At 46.1% G+C, this 13,682-nt stretch overlaps 1 protein-coding gene across 1 annotated transcript in view; it reads right to left on the bottom strand.

The window, feature by feature from the left end:
* Window positions 1-2,014: 2,014 nt before the first annotated feature.
* The window catches only part of LOC101387750 (myeloid cell surface antigen CD33-like), a 22,593-nt gene continuing 10,925 nt past the window's right edge, over window positions 2,015-13,682 (bottom strand). Inside the window, 8 exon segments of the mRNA XM_087422354.1 lie at window positions 2,015-2,167; window positions 7,771-7,852; window positions 8,143-8,239; window positions 9,557-9,604; window positions 9,832-10,110; window positions 10,323-10,457; window positions 10,460-10,705; window positions 10,772-10,841. Coding sequence (XP_087278480.1) covers window positions 2,015-2,167; window positions 7,771-7,852; window positions 8,143-8,239; window positions 9,557-9,604; window positions 9,832-10,110; window positions 10,323-10,457; window positions 10,460-10,705; window positions 10,772-10,841 — 1,110 coding nt within the window.

The raw sequence follows: 13,682 nt of genomic DNA, 5'->3' as shown, positions 1-13,682 counted from the left end.
TCCTCTGGTCCTGAGGTGTTAAATCTGTTTGCCTTCTTCTTACCACCTTCTAGAATTCTCCTTTGGCTGTCTCTTGCACCATTTACAGGATTTATAGTTGTGAATAGAGGGGAGAAACAAGGAATAATGTCACCTTGTCTGGATTGTAAACCTAACCATCAATGTTTAATGTTTTCAACAGACAGGTTGGCCCATATGACCCACCCTGACACTATCATAAACAGAAGTCTGACTCAACTCTCCCTTCTGGATGTAGGGCAAAGCTAGCGGGTTTTAGGTATTAGGCGTTTTTTACACCAGAATCTCCCACTAGTTAACTTAACCTACCTATTATGAACCTATGGCAGAATGTTTTATCCCTGTCATGGTTTGAGTCCTGCAGGTGAATTTGGCACTATTTTTGTTTTCACTTTATGAACTTATTGCATAATGATTTATCCCTGTTATGGTTTGTGTAATGCTGGTGAATTTCGGACTATTTTTGCTTAAACTGATTTTATTAAAATTAAAATATTAAACTTTTTTCTTTTTTGAGGAAGATCAGCCCTGAGCTAACAGCCATGCCAATCCTCCTCTGTTTGCTGAGGAATACCAATCCTGAGCTAACATCTATTGCCAATCCTCCTCCTTTTTTTCCCTTTTTCCCCCCAAAGCCCCAGGTGATAGTTGTATGTCATAGTTGCACATCCTTCTAGTTGCTGTATGTGGGATGCCGCCTCAGCATGGCTGGACAAGCGGTGTATCAGTGCGAGCCTGGGATCTGAACCTGGGCCACCAATAGCGGAGTATGCGCACTTAACCGCTAAGCCATGGGGCCGGCCCCTAAAATATTAAACTTTTTAGGAGGAAGATGACAAGCTCCTGCTTCCCTCCATTTTATCAACCCAGACATATATTTCTGAGCTCATTTTGAAGGATAAGCTGGTGTTAGTCAGATGATGACATGATGATGGACCTTCCTGGAGGAGGGACGTGGATGCACAGAGACAGTGAGAAGTTCATCAGAATGGGGGTACTTTGAGAATGACTTGAGGGATTGATGGGTTAGGATATGGCAATGGAGAAGTAGGCAGGGTGAGATGAAGAACAATCTAGAATAGAGGTTAGAGAACCATAGCCCATGGGTTGCCTGATTTTGTAAGTAAAATTTTGCTGGAACACAGCCACGTTAATTCATTTACACATTGTCTGTGGCTGCTTTTGTGTTGCTAACATGGAGTGAATAGCTGCAACAGAGACCATACAGCTTGCCAAGCTGAAAATATTTCATATTTGGCCCTATACAAGAAAATTTTCCTGATCCCTGACTTAGAAAGTCAAGGCAAGAAGCTTGTAAATCATTCTTTTGGGCTGAGGAGATAGAGAAGTATTTTAACTATGGTCAGCTCTGAGTTTTAGGAACTTTTCTGAATGTTGATATCTCATTTTGCCTATAACATAACTAGTAGGAGGCAGGCAGGATGGAAAGGGAAGATTCAGGAATGGAGAGAGATCATGCTAGAGGCCAAGTCAGAGCAGGGATCCTGGGAGGCCTTTGAGTAGAGAGAGAACTGGTATGTTGCTGATGTGGTGTCTGGGACAGAACACACCCAGCCTCTGGGTGAAATGTCACTAAGGCCTTTCTGTTCAAGGGAGAAGGAACCAGGATGCACCAACTCTTGCAAGGTACCAGGACTTTTGCTGGGTGTTTTCCAAATATAATTTTATTTAATGCTCACAGCAACCCTGTGAAGTAGGACTTCTTACACCCATTTCACAAAGCAGGAAACTGAGACATGGAAGGGTAAGGTGTCTTGCTCGATGTCATTCTCTAAATAAACAAAAGGGCATGGATTTAATCCCAGGTCTCTCTGATTGTAAAGCCTACTGTAGTTTTAGTATATCAGGAATCTCACATTCAACAGTTTATAAACCCACCGCCTCTTGGGATAAGTCTCCAAGGATCAGGCTTTGGGTCCCCCTTCCTGTAGGGGACATGGATGCTCTGGCTCAGACTGATGCTTCTGTTGGTTCCTCACTGGGTCCTGTAGGTGCCTTCCTGAGGGTTCATCCTGTTAAAGCTGAGGGAGGCATAATGCAGCTCCTTCTCTATCTTGAAGGTGGAGTCGTTCCCTGCAGAGCTTGTGGGGTCAGCAGAGCTGTCTAACCTGGACTCCTGCTGGTGACCCTGTGAGGAAAGCAAAGAAGGAGGTCAAAGCAGAGCAGTGGTGAGGTCAGGGAGAAGGCAGAGGGGGTCCATGAAGTGAGTTTGATTCTGACAGGACACCATTCTTTCATCAAACATTATTCTCAAAGTCCCATTAACTCAATTATCCAACAAACATTGCACATTTTGCTGCTTTCCAATTCTACTGAAAACCCACACAGACCCGTGTGGAAAATACTATTATTATACAGGGAAAGAAATTAAGTCTCAGAGAGGTTAGATACTTCCCAAGGTAACACATCTACTGATCATGGTCTCTCTGAGGTCTCCTATGTGCCGGGCACTGGATACACAGGAAGGTGTTTATGAAAAACAACTCTCACACTAGCATCACACACACAACTCTTCTGAAACTAGATGTGTGGGCGTTTTTTCTTCCTCTTTCAGACACCAATCTCATGTCCAGGTTATCACCTGTGCTTCTGACCAACTGACTATAAATTGGAGGTTCCCATGGCCCCCTCCCCTAATTTGGTATAGTGATTCAGAGAATTCAAGAAAAAAAATTTACCTACTGTGTACCAGTTTATTATAAAAGGGAGTGATAATGTATATATGAACATCCAGATGGAAGAGATGCATAGAACAAGGTATACGGGAAGGGGTGAGGAGCTTCCATGCCTTCTCCAGGAGCGTCACTCTCCCAGCACCTCCAAGCATTCTCCAACTTAGAAGCTTCCCAAACCCCATACTTGTGGGAGTTTCATAGAGGCTTCCTTACATAGCCATGATCAATTATTAACTGCATTTACAGCCACTCTCAAGTCTCAGGAGAGTGGAGTCAGGAGTGAAAATCCCCAACCAGCAGCCCATCAAGAGTCACCTCGTTAAAATCGAAGACAGTGCTCTCACCCAGGAATTTCCAAGGGATTTAGGAGGACAACCGTTTTCTGTTGCAGACTCATTTCTCAGCTCTAGATTTATTGCAACATATCTCAAAAGAGTCTTTGCACTTCCTCTCGTCCCATTCTCTCTTGACATCGCTCCAATCAGGATATCTGCCTCTACCATGCTACCAGATCTGCTTTTGTCAAGATCAGTTGTGATACCACTTAGCTAAATTTAAATGGTCATTTCTCACACCCTATCCCACTGGACTTATTAGCATTTGAAACAAGTGAGCACTCTCTCCTCCTTGACGCTCCATTTCCCCTTGGCCAACAGGACACAAACTTAGACACTCCTGGTCATTTATTTTTTTCTCAGTGGTATTCTTGCTGTTTCAACCTTATCTCGCTGACTCTAAATGCTGGAGAGTCCCGGGGGTCTGTCCGTGGACCCCTTCTGTTCTTTGTGGTTTCATACTTGGTCAGACCTTGAAGTGGAGGAGTCCCAAACCTCTGTTTCTCACACCTGGACCCCTCTCCTGAGCTCCAGACTCTTGCCATCTACTTGTCATGTTCACTTGGAAGTCTGAGAGGTACATCAAACTTAAGGTAACCAAAATAAAGTTTGGTGCCCTCTTGAAAATACACTCCTGCTGCAGAGTTGGTAATTTTAGGAATTGGCAATTCAATTCTTTAAGTTGCTCAAGGCAACCACATTGGAGTCAACTTTGGTGTCTATGGACATTTATGAACATCTATTACATCTATGGCTATCTATGGGCATCCATGACATATATGAATATTTTGACATCTATGGACATCTATGGGGTAATATTTGACATCTGTGGACATCTATAACATCTATGGATGTCTATGTTACCTGTGGATTTCTATGGAGTCAGCTTTGACATCTATGGACATGTATGACTTCGATGGGCATCTATAGAGTCATCCTTGTCATCTGAGACACCTATGAGGTAGAGGCAGTGAGCTGTCTTTGATCATATTCCACGTATACTCTATCACCCCATTAACAAATCCTGTTGGACTCATCTTCAAAACGTATCCAGAATGCAAAATCTTCACACCAGATTCATCATTGCTATCCTGGAATAAGTCTGTCTATGGACTGACTTGTGTCCCACAAAATTCATATATTCAAACTCTAACTCCCAATATGATTGTATTTGGAGATAGGGACTTTTAGATATAACTAAGTTTAAGTGAGGGCATTAGAGTAGGGCCAGAAATGATTTATGTCCTTATAAGAAGAAGAAGAAAAGACACTAAGGATGCGTGAGCATGGAAAAAAGGCCATATGAGGACATAGCAACAATATGGCCATCTGTGCAAGCCAAGGAGAGAGTTTTCAGGAGAAAGCAAATTTGCTGGACCTTGATCTTGGACTCCAGCCTAAAGAACTGTGAGAAAATACATTTCTATAGTTTAAGCAAACCTGTCTATAGTATCTTGTTATGACAGCCCAGCAAACTAATACAGTCTGCATCATTTCTTGCCTGGATTATTTGAGTGTCTCCCGTAACTAGTCTTCTCTCTTCTACCCTATCTCGCTACAGAATTTCTCAACAGAACAGCCAGAGTGATCTGATTAAAATGAGTGTCAGTTCATGTCTGTGAAATACTAGAATGTATCTTCATATATCTACATCTGTATTTAATATAGATGTTGATATAGACATCGATGATATGAATACAGATATAGATCTACTTCCAGTTTCTGTTTTAATGTTTGCTCTTTGACCCTGTTTTTTGACACTCAGCACCTAAATCCCTGAGATTTCCTGGGTGATAGGAGTGTCTCTTGTTCTAATGAGCTCTAAAGAGCTTGGAGGGCTCTTAGATGGGGGTTGGCCAAGAAAAAGACCAAGCCATCATTAGAAGCTTGAAACTTTCAGCCCCATCACCTATCCTCCAGAAAGGGGAGACAGGCTGGAAACGGAGTTAATACTCGATCACGTCTACATGATGAAGCCTTCATAGAAATCCAAAATGTAGAGGTTTTGGGAGCATCTGGTTTGGTGAACACAGGGAGATGCAGGGACAGTGGTGCTCCAGAGAAGGCATGGAAGCTCCTTGCCCCTCCCTGCATACCTTGCCCTATGCATCTCTTCATCTGGATGCCCATCATCTGTATCCTTTATCATATCCTTTTATAATAAGCTGGTACACAGTAAGTAAACTGTTTTCCTAAATTCTGTGAGCTACTCTAGCATATTAATTGAACCCAAAGAGAGAGTCGTGGGAACCTTCCATTTATAGCCAGTTGGTCACAAGCACAGTGACAACCTGGACTTGAGATTGGTGTGTGCAATGTGGAGGTGGGGCAATCTTTTTTTGTGTGTGTATGAGGAAGACCAGCCCTGAGCTAACATCTACTGCCAATCCTCCTCCATTTTTCCCCCTTTTTCTCCCCAAAGCCCCAGTAGATAGTTGTTATGTCATAGTTGCACGTCCTTCTAGTTGCTGTATGTAGGACGCCGCCTCAGCATGGCCGGACAAGCGGTGAGTCGGTGCGTGCCCAGGATCCGAACCCGGGCCACCAGTAGTGGAGTGCACATACTTAACTGCTAAGCCACGGAGCTGGCCAAGGTGGGGCAATCTTATGGGACTGAGCCCTTAACCTGTGACACAGTCTGAGGCTGTGTCTAGATAGAGAGGATACCCAGCTGGTGTTACAGAGAATTGCTTGGTGGGGGGAATATCCCCACCCATCTGGTGTCTGAAGTGTCAGAACTGAAGTGTTCTGTGTGAGAAGTAAAGGAGGCACACACAGAAGTTGTCACTCTTCTCAAAGTACATAAGTGATGATGGTGAACTTCATGACTCTGTGATATTTGCAGCCTCCATGAATTTCCATCCTCATTCCCTCCCCACCATTACCTACTCCCCACCCCCACAGAGCTCCGCTTTAGGAGCACTGTCTTACTTACTGTTTCTCCAACACATCAGAGATGCCCCATCCTCAGAGACATAGCACCTGCTGCTCTGTCTGTTTAAAGCCCTCAGTGATCCTCTGTCAGGGCTCACAATGCACTTCTTCACCTCCTGAATGTGATTTATCAGATACTCCAGCCCCCAGCACCAACCTTTCCCATTGTCCCATTTCATTTCCCTCCAGAGCACTTATTTCCTGTATATTTTCACTACTTATTTGTTCATTATTGACATCCTTCTCCACAATCAGTGAAAATCCTTGGCAGCAAGGACATTTGACATTTCTAACATATGTATTTTTAAAAACACAAGTATTACCCAAGCCCTCAGAACAATTGACAAGTGGAAGACAGTTGCTGAAGGAGATGAATGCACGGGTGATAGCTGACCGCGTGCTCAAAACCCTCACAGCTGTGACCACACTAGTCAGGGTGAAAGAAACAAACGAAAGTCAGAGCTCAAAGGATGAGCAGGAGTAGGACAGGTTGATATAGGCACATGAGGAGGAGGGGACAGCCAACGGATGATTCCGAGGTGCGAGAAGCTGACTCTGCTTGACATGAGCGAACAGGCCACTGTGGGAGGTGTGAAGCGCTGAAGGTGACTGTGGTTTTCCTGCTCCAAATGAAAGACCAAGTTGTTTGAACGCTTGTCTTTTGGCATGTGGAGAAACAGTGCATTTCATTATAGAGGGAATGCTAATGTGCTGGGGAGGAGAGAGGGGAGGGCTGCAGCAGGAGAAGGACTAAGAGGGGAGCTCAGCTCAAAGGGAGTGGTTGTATTAAGCTGTATTCAGAAGAAACACAGTCAAGCTTTGCAGCATATGGGAGCAGGAAGAGGTGACAGAGGACTGGGGTGGGATAAAAGACCACATCTATTGTTGGGTGCCAGGGACAAGAGTGCCACCTGTGAGATTGGGAGTGCAGCAGAAGTATGTTTGGAGGTGTATCAACTGCGTGTTCTTGATTTTTGACATTGGACCCTCTGACATTGGAACTGCCCCTGCCAGGACTAGTGAATTGCTAGAGATACTAAAGGACCTGCCTGCAAGCGTGCCTTTCATACCTCAAACCAAACAGTCCAAAGCTCACACCCCAAGCACTTCCTTTATCAAGCTCTTACACTCTGGACTATCTTCCCACCCTAATCGCCCAGGGCCAGGCACCAGACAACTGGAGACAGCCCCTACTCCCAGAGCCTGCTGAAATTACTCAAACTAGCCAGTCTTGAACCTGCTTGCCCTGCCTCGCCTTGCCTTTCCCACGGAAGCCACAGTAAAGGCTCCTGCCCACGTTTTCCCCTTTCTCCCTCTGACCCTGACGAAACCTGGTGCTTCCTCACACGACCCTGTGTGATGTGGCATTTCCCTTCCTCTTAGGAACTGTGGGTGACAACTGTCTCCCTATCTGCTGGCCTCACGTACCTAAACACAGTCATGCATCGTTAACAATGGGGACGTGTTCTGAGACATGCGTCTTTAGGTGATTTCATCCTTGTGTGAACATGAACATCACAGAGTGTACTTACACAAGCCTAGACGGTAGAGACTACTACACACCTGGGCTGTGTCTACTAATCTCATGGGACCGCTGTCATATACGCAGTCCATCATTGACTGAAACTTCATTATGTGGTGCATGATTGTAATAATAACACCTACATTTTCAAACAAACAGGAAGACGACGAGCTTATTTATTGACACGCCTATTGGAGCGTGACTGAGGCCCCTTCTAGGGAGATGTGGTGGGTAGACTGCATGCCAGCTTGCCCACATCACTCACTGGGGAATCTGGTCCGATGGCATGGTGGATGTCATCCACGCCCACTGCTGTCCTGGCTGCTTTCTTTCTGCGGGTCTTCACTCTGATGAGAGACACCAGGTTCTTTGACACAGGTCACTCTTTTGAGGCTAGAGTGAGTGACTAAGGCAGATTGAGGGTGGGGTGAGGCCAGGAGCCTTCATAACAGGACTTTGTAAAAAGGTACTCACACTCCAGGGTGTCTGGAAGCAGGACTGGGAACACACTCATGCCTGGCTCAGGGGCTACCAGCTGGATTCTCACTACCACCATTACCCCGCTCTTGCTCCAGGCTCTCACAACCCCTCCAGGTCCCTCTTCTACAACTCTTGGCCCACACCCAGGCCAGCTCACATGAGGAAGATGAGGCAGAGGCAGAGAGCGAGCAGTGCAGTGACTGCAGCTCCCCCGATGGTCCCCTGAATCACTCCTGCCCTGGTCCCTGGTTCCCCTGCAGACAAGAGATACTTGGAAAGAACTCAAATCTTGATGAATAGACTTGTGTCCCCTCCTCCTCCAGCATGTAGAGAGGGTCACCTCTTCTCTCCCATCCAGGGTTCAGCCTCTGGGTTCTTCCACCCATCATAGGACCTCAGCCCTCTCCAGAAGGACATGGTCCATGTGACACCTCCTATCCAGCCCCCCCCAGTCCTTTCCAGGAAACTCCATCTCTTCCAGGACCCAGGTTCTTCCCCATCCGGGGTCTCTCGGCAACAGCACCCATACCTGGCCACAGCAGAAGCGTGAGGCTCTGAGCTGGGTGGGCATTCCAGAGAGAGACACACACACACACAGAGCCCTATGGGATGCTGGAAGGCCTTGCCCTTCCTTCCATGGAGGGTGTCTGAATCTCCTCTCCTGTCCTCCATGGCCCTGTCACTCAGGGTCAAAGGTGGTCTTTCATGCACCAGAAGGGGGTGGAAGCAAGCAGTTCTCAGATGTTCAAGTCAGATCCAGAAAGCTCTCCTGGCCTGGCCTGGCCATGTCTCCCAGGAATCTAACACCCAGGGTGAGAGATGTGTCTCTCTCCATCACCTGTCAACAGTTTGATGGGCACTCCTGAGAAAGCCCCAATGGGACTCACTGTCCAGTGAGGGGACCTGATGCCATTACCCATGGAGATAAAGCAGTGGGGGGAGCTGGGCTCCAGAGAGGAATCAGGGTGAGGGTGGGTGATTGATAGTCAAAAAAGGGCCCAAAGAGATTTTGGGGGACAATGAAACTACTCTGTATGATACTATAATGATGGATACATGTCACTGTACATTTCTCCAAATCCATAGAATGTATAACACCAAAAGTGAACCCTAATATCAACTACAGACTTTGGGTGATAATGACATGACAATGTAGATTCATGGGTTGTAACAAACGTCCCCTCAGGTGGGGAATGTTGATAGTGGGGAGGCTGTGCATGTGTGGGAAAGTGCAACTGGTATAGTGGAAATATCTCTAACTTCCACTCACTTTTGCTGTGAACCTGAAACTTCTCTAAATAACAAAGCCTACTAAAAAATTTCCCCGAGGCTTTCAGTGACTGGAGGAAGATAAAGAGCACATTTAGGGTGGGCAGGGAGGAGGTTGCAGGTTATCCCGGCAAGACGGGATTTGGAGGATATTGAGGGAGGAGGTCTAACAGGGGCTTCTTGTATGTAACTGCAGCCCCCCATCAGTCCCCCACCATCTGAGCTCTGAAAATCCAGCTCTGACCTGACCTGGCAGAGACCCCACTCCACTCAAGGCCCCATGGGAGGGGACTCCTTCCTACCTGTGCCATCCCCTAAGCAGACACCATATTCTGGGTTTTCTGGAGCACCTATGACAAGAAGTGGATATTTTTCCCTGTAGTGGGAGGGTGGGGTGAGATAAATGTAGGCATCTCCTAATCCCCTCGAGCCACAGAAATGGTGAAAGGACAGGGCTTGTACACTTCTAGGTCCCTTACTCAGCCAGGCCCCCAGAAATAAAGAACCACGTGTTTCCAGCCTGGCCCTCCTGCCCCTCACACGGTCAGGGAAACAGGCATCCTGGCCCAGCACTCACAGGTGACGTTGAGCTGGATGGTCCTTTCCACGGTCACACCAGCTGCAGGAAACTTCACCTGACAGGTGACATTGGTGCCATGGTCCTGGGGCCATGAGGTGAGGGTGAGCACTGAGGAGAGGTGGGTCCTGGGGCCCATGGAGGTGAGGGCAGCTGATGTCCAGGAGAAGATGGGGGGTGTGCCCCACTCACAGGCCAAGGGCACAGAGCAGATCAGGTTCCTGGGGTGGTCAGACTCCAGGGTCCCCAGGATGAGGATGTGGGGTGTGTGGGTCAGGGCTGGTGAGAAGAAGAGGAGACACAGGGATCATGGGGGAGAGTCTGAGAGGTAGCCCTGAGAGAAGCCTCTGGCTTAGGTCTAGCTCCTACCACTGAGCACTGAGTCATTGTACCCCAAACTCCTCCCAGAAAAGGGGTCCCAGCCTAGCCCTGCACGAGCACCTCCAGTGCAGGTGGCTCCCCTGTGGTGATTCCTGGAGCCCACTTCCTACCGGTCATATGCACAAAGAGATGCTTAGATTTGTAAATCCATCTTGTACTTCCTATCTCCACCAGAAAAAAAAAATATTTTCTATTGTCTCTCCTCCTGGCGTCTGTGATGTCCAGGGAGCAGTGTAGGTCTGGGGGTCTCCAAGCAGGTAGAATCGGCCCTGAGTCTCCTCCTGCACTTTACAAACTGGATTGTTTGTGGCCACAGGAGCATCCTGGTATGGATTGGCCTCTTCCTGGAACCAGTAGCCGTGAGCTGGGGCAGCATCACTCCAGTAGTCCCGGGGGTGGAGGAAGGTGCAGGGCACAGAGACACGTAGGCCCTCCTGCACAGTCACGGATTCCTGCACTTCCAGGAGGTGTCTGTCATACTGAGTCAGAGACCCTGAGGAGAAACAGGGTCAGCCACAGCCCCTGCCTCGCCTGCCCCTTCTCCCCTTGGCCCACTCACCCGCCAACAGCAGGGACAGCAGCAGTGGCAGCATCTCTGAGATGGAGAGTTCTGGGCATTTGTCCTGTGTCTGAAAAGAGGAGGGTAAGGTGAGTGGGAGGGGACGCTGATGGTAGACACACAGGAAGCTGGGGAGAAGCAAGCGACCTTGGCCCTTCACAGAAGAGGAACTACAGGCCTGAGTTTTCCACTTCTGCTCAGAGTGAGCGGCACCCCATGGCTCAGAAACCCCAAGACCTGCCCAGATGAGAATAGACAAGTCCCTCCACCTTGGGTGCATCCCTCCAGCACTGGAGCCTGGACCAGGACCTCTGAGGACATCTCCGTCATAGGACACAATTAGTCTCCAAGGGCCTTCCATCCTGCGGTGTTTTTCTGGACCATGTTGTCTGCACCAGGGAGCTGGTCAGCTCCTGCCTGACCCTGGAGGGTTACAGCCTCTTCTAGAGCTTGGATGGTGGGTCCTGCCAGGTGGAGGATTCTTTAGGGTCTGTGTGAGCATCTGGAGCAGAGGGAAGAAGGGGGTCCTAGTTGACGTTAAGTTAGCAGCAATTCCACTGTTCATTCATTCATTCTTTCATTCATTCCCCAAACACTTAGTGAGCATCTCTGTATTGAAGAGGTTGGAGACAAGAGGAGAGACAACAGACCTGGTCCATGGCTCTGAGATGCTCCCCACCCAGTGGAGTCACTTCCTCCCTGAACACTCAGTACTGTCAGGTTTTAGAACTGCAGTCATTGATGAGTTTGCTGTGTGTCCTAGAAGAATACTTGGTATTTTCTAAAATATGAGTATGAGATTTTTTTTTCACATCTTGTATGCTGATTCATGAAGTTTCAATGGCATCTGCAAAATAAAAACTATGCAGCATCTTAAGGTAAAACAAAAGGGAGAGCACATGTTCCAGGAGCCAATGCAGAAGAAACTTCTTTTCCCTGAATGCTGCTGTTCAGTGTTATGGGGACTGGAGTGAATTTTTTTAGATCCTCATAATACAGATTAGCATTTCCTGTCATGTAAAACATCTTCTCACAGTTACATGTGGCTCACAAGGCATAACACTTCTGGAAAACTTGAGTGGAATCTGCAGCTACAATTAAAATTTTAGGTTCAGCTCATGTGGTTTTGTATCTCACTCCGTGTCGTATGCATCTGGGAAATCCTTGACACCTGTGACATAATAGGATTTGCCAGCATTGATTTGTAAAATCTTTCAAATACAGTAGTATCTAGATAACTGCTCCTTCAACCTTACTGAGAGAGATTTGTACTCTCATTTTATATGTAGGGAATTGAGTCTCCAATAAGTAATATAATACTTGTTCTGCGTTGTTAAAAAAGAGCGATGTGGCACATAATAGAAACCCCAACACAACTAGTTTCACAGTCCAGAAAGTTGTACCATGTTCATGGAGTGGAAGGCTCTGTTAGTTCTCATTGTTTTTCTATAATGAACTTTATAAGTTACGGAAAATAAAATGTACCCACTTGAAAGTTACATGTCTATGGATTTTGACAAATGTATACAGCCCAGTTCTTATCTCCAGAATCAAGAGATAGAATGTTTCCACCACCCCAAAAGGATAACCCACACCTATTTTCAGCTCATCACCTCCACCCCAGGTGACCATTGATAAACTCTATCTTGGTGAGTTAATTTTGTCTATGAGATAATTTTCTAGAAATGTGCTCATTTGTGTCTAGATTCACTCAGCATGCTATTTATGAAATGGATCCAAGTTGTATGTTTCTGTAGCATATAATATCTGATTTCTAAATAATAATGCATTATATGGGTATACTGTGTCTTTTATTTATTCTCCTGTTTACAGACATTTGAAATGTTTGAGTTTTTGGCAATAAATATTAAGGTGTAAGTGTTTCTATGGACATATCTTCACCCTCATGAGTACACACAAGGAGTGGAATTGTTAGATCAAAGAGTAACCACACGTTTAACCCTAGTAGAAATTGCCAGACTTGTCCAGAATAGTTTTAACCTTTACACTCCTGTCCACAAAGTGCCAGAATCCTAGTGCTTCACACCCTCATTTACACTCGGTATTGTCAGACTTTTAAATTTTAATGATTCTACTGGGAGTGTAATGGTATCTCATTGTTTTTCAATTTACTTTGAACTGAGATACAGTGAGGTTCACTTTTTATCATATACCATTCTGTGAGGTTTGACAGATGTAAATCGTATGTAAACACAATCACAGTCAAGAGACTGAAGAGTACCATTACCCAAGACATTCCCTCCTGCTGTCCCTGTGTAAACAAATCCTCCTTCCACCCAGGACCCCTGAATAATGCTGATCTGTTCTCCATCCCTGGTATTGCACTGTTTCCAGAATATGTTCAAAGTCTGGCTTTGTTCACCCGGCATAAGGCATTTGCAGGTTCTCCTTGTTATTGGGTGTATGTATCAATAATTTGTTCTTTTTAATTGCTGACTGGTTCTCCATTGTTTCCATGTACCCCCTTTTGTTTACACTAACAGCTGAAGAACATTTGGGTTGTTACCAGGTTTGGAGTGACTGTCAATAAAGCTACCATAAAGATACACATGCAGGTTTTGTGGGAACATGAGTTTGTATTTCTCTTGGGTAGACACCTAGAAGTCAGATTGCTCAGTCCTATAAGTGTAGGTTTAACTTTATATGAAATTACCAAACTGTTCTCCCAAGTGGTGTACCGTTGGCGTTCCCACCAGCAGCGTGTGTGAGTTCTGGCTGCTCCACATCCTCGTTAGCACCTGCTATTATCAGAATTTCTTTTTCTTTCTGTTTAGTTTTTTCGTTATTCTAATAGATGTAGATCTCGTCCTGGGTTAAACCTTTAATTTTCTGATGGCAAGTGATGTTGAGCATGTTTCCCTGTGCTTATTTGCATTCATTATTTTCTTCT

This window comes from Ceratotherium simum, chromosome 33 (assembly GCF_057802395.1).
Source record: "Ceratotherium simum simum isolate JZ-2026a chromosome 33, ASM5780239v1, whole genome shotgun sequence".
NCBI lineage: Eukaryota > Metazoa > Chordata > Mammalia > Perissodactyla > Rhinocerotidae > Ceratotherium > Ceratotherium simum.
This window is presented reverse-complemented; position numbering and strand designations above follow the sequence as displayed.